The sequence below is a fragment of the Rhinolophus sinicus genome, chromosome 12, assembly GCF_057876585.1.
Source record: "Rhinolophus sinicus isolate RSI-liver-muscle chromosome 12, RSI-T2T, whole genome shotgun sequence".
NCBI lineage: Eukaryota > Metazoa > Chordata > Mammalia > Chiroptera > Rhinolophidae > Rhinolophus > Rhinolophus sinicus.
In genome coordinates this window covers 51,052,652-51,068,020 of record NC_142512.1, presented here as the reverse complement: position 1 = coordinate 51,068,020, position 15,369 = coordinate 51,052,652, and the positions used below count along the sequence as shown (strand labels likewise).

General features: G+C 47.6%; 1 protein-coding gene across 5 annotated transcripts in view; it reads left to right on the top strand.

The window, feature by feature from the left end:
* The window catches only part of SLC39A11 (solute carrier family 39 member 11), a 359,113-nt gene that overhangs the window by 102,665 nt on the left and 241,079 nt on the right, over positions 1-15,369 (top strand). For all 5 annotated transcript variants that reach the window (XM_019740426.3, XM_088802349.1, XM_074319972.2 and 2 more), the window contains one exon: positions 2,681-2,839. In XM_019740426.3, the coding sequence (XP_019595985.1) occupies positions 2,681-2,839 (159 nt within the window). The remainder of the gene's footprint in view (positions 1-2,680; positions 2,840-15,369) is intronic.

Genomic DNA, 15,369 nt, shown 5'->3' with positions numbered 1-15,369 from the left:
GAACGTAGCATCTTCCAGTCTCTTTCTTTTTTTCTGCTTTTCGCATCTTTCAGATTCTGACCCATCTCCCTCTCTCATAAGGACCCTTGTGATTACGTTGACCCCACCCAGGTCATCCAGGGTAATCTCCCCATCTCAAGAAAATTAACTTAATCAGAGCTGCAGAGTCCCTTTTGCCATGTAAGGTGACATATTCACAACTTTTGGGGTTTAGGCTGTGGTCATCTTGGAGAGGGGAAGTCATTTATTTTTATTTTTATTTTTTTTGGGGAAGTCATTATTTTGTCTACCACGTGTATCCTTTAAGTAACTTTCCTCTGGGCCCTGTTGTCATTTCAGGCAGGTAACCCAGTTTCATTTCATGTTCCATGATCTTTGGCGATTTTCCAGTTGATGTGAAATAGGGAGGCTGCCGAGGGAAAGAAATGAAGGAAATCCAGTTGGGTCCTGGGCTTGACTGGAAGGATAAAGTGATTGTCAGGGAGGGGCCGCCCTTGAAATACCTGGGATGCTTTTCCATTTCAAGCATCCCAGATCCTGGCAAACCCTCCCTTGAGGGGCACATCTCTGCACCATCGCCCATCACTGGTCCATGAGGACATGTGTGTTTCTTACCTGTAGGGGCAGAAAAAAGTCCGGCACCCAGCAATGCGAGGGATGCAAAGGGGCTTTGGCAGAAGAAGTTGGACTTTGTGTTGAAAAGGGGGTGGGGAGTTGAGGCTGAGTAAGTACCGCAGGTGACACTGACAGAGATGGGATGTGGGGAGGGATTGGAGGATGAGATGAGTGGCCTGACATGGGGCATGTAGTTTTAGAGCTGTGAATGATGGGACTGTATGCAAAGCCCTGAAACACGTGAGGAGAGAGATTCCTGGGTAGCTCTGTGCTTCTGTGCAAAATCCTCCTCCGGGGGGCGTTTTCCGTGAATGGCAGCTAGCAAGGGCTGTTGAATTCTAAAGCTAGTGCGACAACAGTCTGGAAAAGGGATGGGTTCGGCCACGGCCTGGAGGAGGAGCCCACAGCTTCCTTTGATGGCTTCATGGAGCTGAACCGATGAGACATTTTCATCCTTTTGGGGCGTTTCTAAGGCATTTGTAGTTTTCTGTGAGTGGCACTAAGACTTTTGCTGGGAGGACCTGGCTCAGAGCAACTGTGTGTAGATGATGGTTGGTGGAAGGGAAATCACTTTCTGCATGGATTTGTCCTTTATTGTTACTTTTGTCATCCTTGGTTCTGTCACTCTGAATGTTATTTCGGAGATGGATGATGCAGACGTATTTTTTAAGACAAGGCATAATTAAGTCATTTTTAGAAACCCATTCAGCATTTTATATGGCAGTGATGATTGTCATATGGTTACGATGGGTAGTGGGTGTACTCAGCCAAGATGTCACCGCATCGTACAAGAGTAAATGACTGCGGGTGACTGTTTAATTTGGTAAACACTGGAGAATCTTTTATTGACTTGACCTCACTGAGATTTGGGTCCAGCTTCATTTTTCACTTTGGCTTATATTTTTCCCCTCATAAGGTAACTATGGTCTTGCTTACTCAGTTCCCTGGATCTGTCACTTATTGGCTGTGTGACCTAGAGCAAATTATCTTATTACTTTGAGATTCAATTTCTTTATCTACAAATAGCAGTAGAAAACAGTATCTGCCTCCCAGGCTTGTCACGATGATAAAAAGAAGAGATCAAAAGTGAAGCTGCTGTCTGGAAATAGTGGGTGATCAATAAATATTAGTTCCCTTCTTCCTTTTTAGAGATAAGACAATTGACGAGACCAAGCTGACATTGACTCCCTGGTTGCCTCAAATATTTCAAAGGCTGTCAGAGAGGAAAAACACATTTGGTGCTCCTGAGAGCAGACTTAGAGCTAATAGGTAAAAACGGAAGGGAGAGCGATTTCAACTCAACATAAGGAAAGCCTTTGTGATAATTAGAGCTGTCTTCTAATGCAGTGGTGCTCATGAAGGAGTGAGCAGTGGGTCCTGGAAGTACAGTAGTACCTTGGTTTTTGAACGTTTCAGAATTCGTACAGTCTTCCGGAACGGATTATGTTCAAAAACTGAGGTACCACTGTATTCAGTTCAAACAGGATTTCTCAACAGTGTTACTGACATTTGGGACCACGTAATTCTTTTTTGTCAGGGGCTGTGCATTGTAGGATGTTTACCAGCATCTCTGGCCTCTCATCACTAGATGCCCCTAGTCTGTCTTCAAATGTCCCGTGGAGGGCAAAATTGCCCCGGGTTGAGAACCATTGAAATAGAGGCTGGATGACAGCAAAGCAGACTCGATCCTCCCAAAGTCAACTCCGTTCTACCCCAAACTGAGTTTTTACAACCAACATTGGTTCCAGGAATTCCAACGGTGGCTTTTTGGTTTGGGACAATACTGTGTTTCCCTGAAAATAAGACCGGGTCTTACATTAAGGTTTGCTCCAAAAGACGCATTAGGGCTTATGTTCAGGGGATGTCATCCTGAAAAATCATGCTGGGGCTTCTTTCCCGGTTAGGTCTTATTTTGGGGAAAACACGGTACCTACCATTGAGAATTAAAGGCCTAACACATGGGAAACTGTTGGGCTCAGTGTGGGCCCTCGAGAGCAACTGAAGTTCCCCTTGGAAGGCCTTCTGTGGTTGGCTTAATGATTTGTTTCTCATTGGGGTTTTGCAGGTCATGTTAGCGGCTTCTTACTGGTCTCTCCTGGCCCCAGCGGTTGAGATGGCCACGTCCTCGGGGGGCTTCGGGGCCTTTGCCTTCTTCCCTGTGGCTGTTGGGTTCACCCTTGGAGCTGCGTTCGTCTACATGGCCGACCTCCTGATGCCTCGCCTGGTGAGTACCACTCTTCAGACGTGATGTGCTCTGTGAAGTAGCCAATGATACCGGAATAGATATTTCAAGCCATTTAGGGCTTTGATGTAGAGGAATTGAATTTGACTTTTTTCCTGAAAGAAAATAAGCTCTTGGTCATGTGGCTAATCATCCCCTTAGTTACGTTTTGCTAGGTTCAGATTTTAAATGTCAGGCTTCATTATAAATACAGAGTGCAGCTGACATTGGTGCCATGTGGCCCTGTATATATGAGCGGATATAGAAGCTGGGAGAAGTGAGTGACTGTGACCGTGGTCCTGACCCCTCAAAACTTATGACGTCACCAGGGAGATGACAGCTCATCCAACTATAGCATAAGACCAGTGACAAAGCATCACGCCGACAAAGGCTCATTAATAGGAGAATGAGACAGGAAACCTGGGCAGCAGGGCTCTGGGTGGAGCTCACATCTGCCATTAACTGGTTGCATGTCCCTCAGCTCCAGTTTCCTCTCCTGTGATGTCAGGGTGACTCCCTGTAGGGGCTGCAAAGTCAAAGTATCTGAAAAGGTACTGGAACAGGGCCAGTGGGTTGGGTTTGGGGAGTGAATGTGTACTCGCTCACGGAGAAGTGTGATGAGAAGCACCGCTTGAAGTCTGGCTGTGCTCCCAGAGAGAGTCGAGGCCAGGCCGTGAGCTTGGAACCGACGACCATTGGCTAAAACCGGGTTCCCTGCGCAGGCGACCATGGACACATCAGATCCATGTCAGTAAGCACCCAGCTTACACGTCGCCTACCCCACTCTGTCCCGACAAGTCCTCCAGGTGGGCAGACGCCCCTGTGAGACGTCAGCCGGTGCTTGAATTCTCTGCCCCCCAGAAAGGGAGGAGGCACAGATGGAGGAGAACGGGGTCCAAGGCCGTTTCTTCTGTGGGATCCAGGTGAGCGAGGCTCAGGTCAGGCTCACTGGTCTCAGGGGGACATGTACTCCAGGAGGGGGGCTGACGTGCTCTCCCGTGCTTACCTGCCTTCTTTCTTGCCCTAAATTCCCACATGGAGAAAGAGAAGGGAGAGTTCCTGAGAACTTGACTCTGGGGTTAGTGGGAAACTGATTACTCGTGTCCCGGGAGGACCAGCCTCTGGACCAGACAGCTGGGTGTGATGGTTGGATGGAGAGCCATGATACGGTTTTGGAGGAAAAACCATGACATTTTGTTTCATCAGAAGCTCGAATGGCACTGTCGCTTTCTGCCCCCTGGGCCCCGGGCTTCCTTGCTGTCGAATACACCTGCGTGGTAATCACTTTGAGAGGTGGGCTGTCATATTCTGCTCTCAGATGCACCCTATTAGTGTGTGAACTTGCTGTCGGGAGGTATTTTACTCCCCCTGGCAGGAAGATCTCGTGGCCAGTGGCCTTGTCTCCCAAACAGTAGGCAGGGGCTGGCTCGGCAGCGTTACACAGGCCCTAGTGGGTCTCATTCTGCCTTCCCACCTGGGCCCCACTGGGCTTGTCTTTTGCAGAGGGCTCTTTGCAATCATGATGGGTCACCACCCAGTGGTCCTGGAGGCAGGAAGGAGGTCAGGTATATTTGATCAGCTGTCACAACGTAGGGGCTTTCTCTGCGCAGTGTAAATAGTGCTTGGCCAGTGTGTACTGTGCAGCAGTGTTCTAGTGCTTTGGCTTCATGTTTATTCTCATGTCTGCTTTGAATGTGAAGCAGATCCCAAGGGAAAGTCTTGGATAGACTCTACAGAAAATTAGTGATGGTGTGGGAGTGGTGGCTGAACAGCTAGGGAGAGAATGAAAGGGGTCCAAAGAGTATAATAACCATTCACGCCCAGGGCCTCGCTAATTGGCCGAAAGGTCAGCCTGACAGTAAACATCTGTTCTAGGACATTTGAAAAGAAATTAATTCTTGCTGTTGCTATAAGAGGGGGAATTTGTCTTGGAAGGTCTTATAAATAGATAAGAATTGTTTATAATTGCTGCACTCCCTGAATACGAATGTTGCCGTTTAAGAGTGGTTCTTGCAAGCAGTCCGCCCACCCATCCATCTCTCTGAGACAGAATAAAGGTTTCCCTTCAGAGCAGCAGCCTGGACCTGTGGAAGGTGCTTGGTGGAGTCAGAGGTAGTGGGTCTTGACACTGCGTCCATGTGGCTGTCCAGCATTGATCGAGCGCCCATGGAGTGTAGTCTTCGGTGGGGAGTGGGGTGGTCAAGAATTTGATTTCAGAATGCTCACTGTTCTGGGAATTTATGAGCCTGCGGGAGCGCTGTGGGCAAATTCAGCTTGAGGTCTGTTCAGTTTCCAGTTCGTTCTACCTTACGACAAAGCCCTGCTGTTCAGCACGTGGCCCGGGAACAGGAGGAAGTGGTGAGAGCAGAAGGCGTGGCTGCAGCCCGTGGATGGAGGGCCTCTTACCTGTGGAGCAGGCCCCGGGACGAAGGGGGCCCTGCCTGCAGGAACCCCACTGCGTGGAGTTTGACGGGTGAGAGGCAGTGAGTCAGTGCCTGTGTCACTTCCCCTGGAGAACTGCAGAAGTCCAGCAAGGGCCGAGGTGTGGCTGGAGGGCTTCTGCAGCAACACCCCAGCCTGAACCCTTGCCCATGGCCGGTCAAGCACTGGTTCTACTGCCTGCCAGCGCCAGCGCCACCCACCCTGGATCTGCTTGTAGCTACAGTTCCCGAAAGGCAGCAAGACTCTTGGGTTGGTGGGGAGGAAGGAAATGGTTAACAACGGACTCTGTTCTCTAACTCCACGTCCCTTCACTTAGGCTTTCAGATTTATTTGTCCCCGTTTTGGAGCCAAAGCAAAATATGGCTCATGAAACGGGTTTTACTCATCACAGCCTGGCAGGTTGAAGCACTGGCTTTGTTAACTTCGAATGCTGCAAATCGCTGTCTGAGCCGGGTATTGGTTTTTATTTATTTATCTGGGAATCAAGTAGAGAAAGCTCATGCAGTAACTGTTAATGTGATATGAACTGTCAGGGATGTACAGAGACTTTGCCAAGTGGTGTCTTAATGAAAGGGAGACAGCGGCGGCAGGGAGATGAGGAAGGTGCCGCCTGCTTGGCGTAGGAAGAGGGCTGGCCAGAGGACGGGTGATGGGCACGCAGCGAGGGCCAGCCCTAGCTCAGGGTTCCTCCCTTGGGGTCCTAGGGAGGAACCGAAGGGCTGTGCAATCGGTACATACTGGCATTTTGACATTTTTACGTATAACATGAGTCAGTGGTATAGACATTCTTATGATCTCTTCAGTTTTGCATCTGCATGAATTTAAAGATGGTGGTAGGTGGTGAGCCTTCCCCTTTAGTTGAAAGGAGAGATTTTTCTTCTGGTGAGTAGAAGGGTAGGGTGTGTGTCCCCAAGGTCTCAGGTCCTTGTTTTTAATCATATCAGTATTACATCAATTCCATACAAAAATCGCATTCTGAAATAGAAAAAGTTATGTGTAAGTGCCTTCCTGTTATGGACTGTACCCTCCCCAAATTCCCATGTGGGACCTAATCCCCAACATGGTGGTGTTTGGAGGTGAGGCCTTCTAGAGGAGCTCTAAAGAATGCGATCAGTGCCCTTTTACAAGAGTCCCCAGGGAGCCCCCGCACCCCTTCTGCCCTGTGAAGATACAGCAAGAAGACACTGTCTGTGAACCAAGAAGGGGGCCTTCCTCAGACACCCAATCTGCCACTGCTTTGATCCTGGGCTTCTCAGCCTGCAGAACTGTGAGGAGTAAGTTTCTGTTGTTTGTAAGCCACCCGGGCTGTGGTCATTTGTTACAGCAGCCGTAGCAGACTAAGACCCTCTCCTATTCCCATTCTCTCCCCAGACTAAACCAGTCAACCATTGTCATCAGTTTAGTGAGTATCCTTCCAGATTCTCTTTTTCTTTCAGAAAATGAATTGTGTGTGTCTTTTAAATACTGAGATATAAATAGTTTCCCCATTTGCCTGTATTGTTCGAGTATGCTTTACATCAACTTGATGGCAATACCAGCCCTGACTCGTTTAGATCTCCCATCTTTCTACTTATGGATGTGCATGCATACATTTTTACACCGTTGGAAGCAGTCTGTGCGTTGTCTCGTGTGCCATTTTTAAATTCGAACTGATTTTTATCTGCGGTGATTCTAGTACCTGTACAACAGCGTCCTGCAATCTTAGTGTAGTCTGCCTGGCAATTTCCCTGTCGTTGCGTAGTTCGATTGCTCTGTGCTTTTCCGTATGAATGTATGTAAATCCGGAAAAGTAAGTCTGTTTTGTATTTTCTGAAAAACAAATGGTAACAGGCTGTCTGTGTTGTTGCTGCTGGCTTTTTTCAGCTTGCTTTTCATCTTGGCAGTCGTCTCTCTGGGACCCACCCCCACCCCTCTCTCTCTTGGGATTTTCCATCTTGAGAGGGCCACCCAAGGACTGCAGGGGGATCGGAAGGTAGTAGGTGTCTGTGATTCTGTTTTGAGACGCTCCTGTCTGAGCCAGCGGACCTGATAGTCCTCCCAGAAAGGCTCTAGGAGACGGGAGATTCGCAAGCGGTAGGGGTACTACCTTCTTGGCTCTCTTTGTAATTTACCTGTGTCCCCAACCTGTTCAGTTTCCCTTAGTTTTCTCTCTGATGGCAAAGAAGATGCCTCTGCTGAAAACTTAAACGAGCAGTATGTGCACACACGTTTAATATGCACCCAATTTTTGCTGCTGTCGATGTGGGTTGGCTGGAGTTGCTATGAGGGACCACATATGACAAGAGCGTGGAAGTGACAGATGTGGCAGGAGGCGATTACTTTCCCCTAGAGGGGTGTTTGCATGTTTTCCTCTCCATAGATTCTCTCCATCTTTAACATTCTGATTCTACTTCACAAAAGAATACCTTAGAGAGAGAAAGGGAGAGGGAGAGGGAGAGAAAAAGGGGGAGGGGGGAGGGGGAGAGAGAGAGAGAAATGGCAAGAGTATCTTACAGAAAACAAAAAGGAGAAATTGCCAAGGCATCCACCTGAGAGTCTATAGCATAAGCCTGATATTGTCAGGCAAGGCCAACTATTTTTACAGTGAAAATTGCCTCAGTTCTGGTATTTCCTTCTTTCTTGTGCTTTGTTGAGGTTTGAGACTCGCAGTTCTCATTCGTGCTGTACGGTGCATCCTGAGGTTGACTGATTGCTGAAAGTTCGGCCGGGTTGGACAGAGCCTCCAGAGCAGTAGCAGCAGTTCCCCCGGGGTGGGAACACGACTTGTCACCCCAGGGGAGGGTTGGCCAGCTCCACTGTCTTTGGAGCCAGGTCAAAGAGGGATGAGGTTTTTGCAAATGGGTCTTTTACTTAGCTGTCCATACATTTGTATTCATTTCCTAGGGCTGCCATAACAAAAGACCACAGACTGGGGGGCTTAAAGAACGGAAATGTATTTCCTCATGGTTCTGGAGGCTAGAAGTCCAAGATCAAGGTGTTGGCAGGTTCAGGTTCTCCTGAGGCCTCTCTCTCTGGCTTGCAGATGGCCACTTTCTCATTGCGCCCTCCCATGGTCTCTCCGCTGTACAGGCGCACCCCTGGTGTCTCTCTGTGGCTCCAACTTTTCTCCTCTTATAAAGACACCAGTCACACTGGATTAGGGCCCACCTTAAATGAAAGTCCTCATTTTAACTTAACCACCTCTTTAAAGACTCTCTCCAAATAGTCACCCCTGAGGTACGAGGGGTTAGGGCTTCAACACGAATTTTGGAGGGACACAGTTCATCCCATAACAATATCCCCTCCGTTTCTCTTGATATTTATGGTACTAAGATTGACAGGTGACGGGTAGAGATAGCTCATCCTGTGGATGTCGTCGGAGGCCATCAGTTAGTGCACTGGGGGCTCTGAACAAGAGCCAGCAGCAGTTCTCCTGGCGCTTGAATGTGCGGGTGACTGGATATGCCCCGAGCAGCAGAGCACTAATGAATACACAGGCTAATTAATCCTGTATTTCTATTGGAGCGAACCTGTGAGCTTGCTAGCAGTGGGAGCAGTGGCTGATGAGTCCAGGCGGGGAGCGTTTTGAAAGCTTGCTGTTCAAAGGGATTCACTGACAAAGGCGAGTATTGAGTCTTTTGTGAAACAGACAGGACATTTCATCACATTGGGGGTTCTTGGCACACTGATGTCCCAGGCCCTTCACAGTGTGATATTTGGAAAGCGTGGCCTTCAGGCACCCCGGGTCCCAAGCAGCCATTCCAGAGGTACAAGTGGAACCCATGGTGGAGGTTGTTTCTCTTGCCTTTTGATGCATTCTGCAGCCTCCTGTGACTTTCAGGAAGATGCTCAGGTGTCCTTTTTGGTCCTGGTGGCAGGCAGAGGAGTTTAAAAGGGGGTTGAGGCAATCTCCTGCTTGCTGATTCTTGGAGAAACAGCAGATTTAATCGTCCCGTGGAAGCCTGCAGTGCACATTTAGCTTCTGAGAACAACGGTACCGTGACACCCTCTCTTCCCCTCCATATGCTCTCTTTGTTTTCTAGGGCAGGTGGTGAATACCCATTTGTGTGCCTGTGCGTGTTAGCTGTGCACAGAGTCCGGGCTTGTTGAGGCTGCAGGAAGAATATCTGTGGCTTCTTGGAGTACCCTCGGTGGGTCTGGCAGGGACACACACGCACACGCAGGGCACACGCACACACATGCACGTACATATACACGTACTGAAGCTGCCACTTCAGTATAGGCTGGCTTGCTGAGGGGACGCCCCAAGCTCTGAATGGTTCTTGTTACTGTACTAAAGTGGCAGGGATTCTTCAGGGCAGGTAGTCATGGCTGGAACCTGTGGGACTTGGGGTTTCCTTCTCCGTGCTTAGAACACCGTTTCATGCTTTTGACCATCAAGTTGTGACTGAGTACTTGTCCTCTCTTGCCATCCGTTGAGCCAGGAAACATGTTATGAGCAATATCCACAAGCCACTATGGAAATTTATTGAACCAGTGGATGGTTGTGGGCAAAGTGATTTACGAGGCTGGTTGGCTGAAGGAATTGGGGGTGTGTGGAATCTCAGCTCTGTCCCCCAGAGCCGGCGGGGCTGTCTGTCTGGCTCACAGCCATACCCCTAGCTGGATGCCTGGTGCGTCAGTGCCCACAAGGGCAGATGCTGGCCGTGCCCCTGTTGGCCCTCTCCTCTCAGATTGTGGCAGTGGTAGAGAGGTGCTGATGGCAGGTCCCAAGGCTGGGGAGTCAAAGCCTCAGAGGAGTTAGGGTTTTGGTGTCAGAGAAGAAAAGAGGACTGAAGTTTGGGGACAGAGGTGTGGTTTGGCCAGTTCTTGGAGAGGAAGGAGTTGGATTAAAGCCACTAGAAAAATTGAAACATTATTCTCTCCCATATCGAGCCCTGGGGATACATGACAGAAGGCATATATCAGGGGCAGTAGTGGATGGCAGCGCCCTCTGAAAATGCTCTGTGGCTGCAGTTCTTCCCACCGTCCTGTATCCTAGGGCTGGTGGAAGGGAGGGGATTTTCATCTCTGTGTCACGAAGCATGATGTGTCTCCAAGGACATGGGCGAGCAATAGGAGGGCTTACCTTACCTTGCCCAGAGCAAGACAGGGGTGTTCTGAATTTAATGCAAAAACCGACAGGTAATTACAGACACGGCAGCAGGTGGTGAACAGATCAGAACACTGTACCTCCATGTTTGCCAGACTCCTTCCTGCTTACCGTACGGGGTCAGTCTGTGTGTTTCTTCCCCACAAAGCTTCTCTGACCACCCCATCTTGGTTCCTCTTTGCACTTCCCCCATCCTGGCCGTTCTTTTCTCTGTGCTGCCATTACCTGTGGACCGATCACTGTGGCCTGAGGCAGGGGTGTGGGAGGGACAGCTCTGCTCTGGTCTTCCATGTCCTTCCCACCAGCAATGCCCAGCACATAGTAGGTCTTCAGGAGGCATTGGATGAATGAATGAATGGAGATGTTGGGAAGATTAAATGAGGTCATCTGTATGAAAACTCCTTACATCTTAGTTGAAAGTGGTTTACACATGATGAGTTATTTTCTGGAAGTAGACCCCAGGCCCTTTGCAGTGGACCCCCCTTTTTGGCACTACCAACATGAGACACAGATAATTAACCATGCAGGGCCAAACTAGAAAACATTAATCTGAAATTTGAATCTGTTGCATGATTTTTCATGCCTTATTTACTTTCTTAGTTATGTTTGCCTAGGAAGCTGAAGACTTAGACTGTCATTTAGAATAAGTGTCTTCTGGGCAAGGCTGCTGGGAGTGTGTTAGAGGTAGGTAGGAGGGGTGGGGTAGGAAGGAGCAGGGACAGTGCCTTTGGTGCCTTAGAAAGATAATGGTACCCGACCCTCCCTTGGAGGTTCTGGTTCATTCATGTGTCCGGGGTGAGGCCTGGGCATCTGGAACAAAATGCCTACAAAGGCCGAGGTTGGTGACCACCAAGTGAAGGCTCCTTAGAACTTGCTTTTGTTCAGGTAGGTGTTTTGGATGATTCACTGCAGTTCAAGTCCCTTCCTCCTTCCCTTGGAAGCCAAAGTCTTACTGTTACAAAAGGCTCAGAAAAGGGGAAAGAAGGACTTACTGTAAGTGATGAAGGGACAGTCCCAAGATGTAAAGGGAAAAAGACTTGGGTCTACGCGAGGCAGACGTCAGAGCGCACAGGAATCACTTGGGAGGCTGGACATGCAGATGTCCAGACTCAGTGCCTTATGTGCTCTTGAGGTGAGGCCTGGGCGCCTGCATTTGAGACCAGGTCTCGGGGGGAGTTTGATGCTCACCCAAGTGAGAGGATCACAGAACAGTCCAGAAAGGTGAGTAGCAGAGCTGGAAGAGTCTGGAAAGTGGTAGCATCTGAAGGATACTTACTGGGGGATGGGGCCCTGCAAAATCCTCCCGTATCTCATGGTCTCCTTAAAAAATGTATATATATATATATATATATATATATATATGTATGTATTTTTATTGAGGTGAAATTCACATAACATAAAATTAACCATTTGAAGGTGAACAATTTGGTGACATTTGATCCATGCACGATTCTGTGCAACCAGCACTGCTATCTAGTTCAAAACCATTTTCATCACTCCCAAAGGAAACTCACCTCACCTCCCCTGGCAACCACGAATTCACTTTCTGTTTCTATGGATTTACCTATTTTGGATATTTTATATAAATGCAATCATACAACGCGCGGCCTTTTGTGTCTGGTTTCTTTCACTTAGCGCAGTGCTTTCCAGGTCCATCCACATTGTGTGCAGTGTGTGTCGTTCCTTCTTATGTCTGAATAGTATGCCGTCCTGTTTCTGTGCCCTCGCTTGCTGTTCCATTCATCCATTGGTGGACATTTAGGTTGTTTCCACCTTCTGGCTGCTGTGAATAACGCTGCTGTGAGCATGGGTGCACACGATTTGTTTGATCTCCCGCTCTCAATTCTTTTGAGTCTATATCACGATTTCCCTTTAACCAACTGTTAAGTCAGGTCAGTCCAGGTGGGCGCCCGCCTGGCGGCTCGGCTGACCCACAATTGGCTGGAGTATCATGTGCAAAGCTGTCTGAAGCTCTGCTCTGTGTAAGGAGTGGCGGGGAAGTGGACTGTGCAGTTTTCAGGGCCAGAGGGAACCGGGAGGTGGGGGCTGGTCAGGGACAGGGAGGGTCTGTTTGGCTGGGGCTTCAGGCTAGCTTTCTTTTTAAGTGCTTTACCCTGCAAGTTACAATGGAAATAGCGAGAATAGTCTTATTAAAAACACACGTCTGACCACGTCACTCTCTGGCCAGGACCCTTTGATATCTCCCCATCAGACCTGGGCTTTTGTCTGTTTTTTTTCATTGAATATAGACTTACTTCCTGGCTCTCCTCTGGGTGCCCCCTGCCTTTTAGCTTCAGCTCGAGCTGGTTCTGCGCCACCCAAACCAGCCACCAGCAGCTGTAGCTGGTTCTCAGGACCTGTGATGCCATTTGTCACGCGGAAACTTTCTTCAGTCTCCCTCTGCCAGAAACCACTTTGCTCCGTCAGCCTTCCCCTGGGCAGCTCCTAGTTCCCTTTCAGGTCCCAGCCACAGACGTCTCGTCATTGAGAAGCTCTCCCGGAGCTGCGGTCTGGGCTCAGTGCTCCTCAATCTCTCCGGGGCCTGCCCTCACCGAACCCCTGCAATGGCAGTTACTTCTGTGCTGGGTGTAATCTCTTGAGGGCAGTGGCTTGGTTAGTCTTGTTTGCCTGGCTCGAGCCCGGCGTGAAGACGGAGCTCAGAAAGTGACTTGTTAGGGGAAAAGAGTGAGTGTATGTTTAAGCCTGGATATTTATTTATCATGGATTCCTCCACGCCTGCATCAGTGCCTGGGCCGTGCTAGATGCTGTGGTCCCCTCAGACACCTCCTAGCCCCGCACAGCTTCCTAAATATGTGAGCAGTTGGAAGGAAAGGAGAATTACACGTGATATGTTATATGTATTTACATATGTGTGCAGATATGTATATGGGTGTGTGTGCATTTTTTTTCTTGTTTACAAACTGAATTCTAAGTGAAGTACCTGAGGGAAAGAGACTGATTTTGTGAAGAATCAGGTGGTCAGATGAGCTCGAGCAAGCAGCATCCACAAACTCTTTCTGTAAAGGACCAGAAAGTAAATATTTTAGGCTTTGCAGACCATTTATGGTCCTTCTTCCCTTCCCTCCTCATCCCTTCCCCTTCTTTCCCCTTTCACAGACTTAAAAAATATTAAAGAAATGCTTAGCTCATAGGCTCTACAAACACAGGGCACTGGCTGGATTCGGCCCAGGGGCTCTAGTTTGTAGATCCCTCATCTAGGCCAGTTGCTTTTTGAACTTTGCTCTCTACTGGTCTCATGCATGCATTCACATGTTGTGCTTTTCTTGATGGTTTAAATTATGTATGTTAATTGTAAAACAAAAAAAGAGACTAGAAAAGTACCAAGAGATAAGAAAAGTCCCCTTTTAATCTCACCACATGGAAGCAACCATTATTGGCCACCATTTTGTATGGGGCGTTTTCTTCGAAAGTCTCATGGGTTGTCGTCATTCCCACTGTCACTTGGAGAGAAGATGTGGAGTTGGCTGATGGGCAGAGCTGAGCCGCTAGGCCAGGCCTCCAGCCCCTGTGCAGAGAGCGCCTGTTACTCAGAGCTCCTTGGTTCCTGTTCATGGGGCAGCCCTGACTTCCACCGAGCTCAGCTTTGTCGTTAAGAAAGCCTTAAATTCGTACTCTCCCCACTCATTTTTAACTTTTGCATTATAAAATACTCGTATGCCATGACCAAGCAAGTCCTCAGGTATATGATCTCTGAACATTCTAGCAAGCGTGCACTAGGAACCGTGCGTAGGAAAGCGCATTACAGCATTTCTTGGAACGGTGAAAATTGGGAAGAAAATACCAGTCACCACCAGAAGAATGAATAATGAAATTGTGGCGAATTCATAAGATGGCGTGCTAAACAGCAGTTAAAGCAAATGAACGAGACGTGCATCTATGTCCAGCATTACTCAGAAACCAAAAGTGAGTTTCAGAATGCCACATACAGTAAAATATTATTTAACCAAAGTTTGGAATTCTATAAAATAACATACATATAGTCAGGTATGTAAAAATCTATAGGCATGTCTATTAAAAGTGTGAAAACACGGCTGTGGATTTTGATCTTGTTCTCTGTATTATTTTTTTTTTTATATCTCTGAAGTGGTTCCTCAGAGAAGGAGTCTTAAAAGCTATAGATAAATACAAATTGTAAATAATAAAAATAAATGACGTCAAAGTGAAGGAGAAAAATTGCATTTGACAGTGGATCAATGGACTTCATGTTTTCATGTAATGGTTACCAAAATATCTCTTCCATATTTTGTAGTAAATGGTCCCTGGCTTTGAAAAGTCATGTGATTTAAGTACTGTAACATTTTAGATCTAGTATATTAAAAAATCTGTAAGATTTTGGTATAAGTATGTGTGTGTGTGTGTGTGTGTGGGTGGGTGTGTGTTGGGGGAAGGTGAGGATTATTACAAAATCCTAATATTAAGAGGAAATGCCTTGAATACATTCACACCATTTTACTTGAACCCTTCCTGTGTTTTTCTTCCTGGTCATTTTGTAGTGACTATCGTTACATTTCTAATCTGATAACTACTAAGAATTAAGAATTAGGTTGTCTAAATTTGGCAGTCTTTGGGTTTGTAACTGATTGTTAAGAGTTTTTTCTTAGTCGTCATCAAGATAACAGTGTTGATTTGAATTGCAGCGTTCTAACTTTAACACCAGGCAGGACACAAGGGTGGCGTACGCCACCGATTCTTACTGTACTAAGTTCTCAGCCTAATGCCTGCTTCTGAGATGGAGTATTTGTAACACGATGCCTTTCATGTCATCAGATAGATAAGCTATTCGCAGCATCATCTGCAAATAGTCTGATAATATGTGCAGCTTTACCCATTTTTATGCTGGGTAATTTAGGACGACTTCTCATGGAAAGAGAAAATCGCTCTACTGATGAAGACAAAAGAAAATACTGGAGGGCTTCTTACAAGAATGTTCATTTTATCCTAGATGACAGTAATATCCCCAAATAATTAAGTTTTGTGA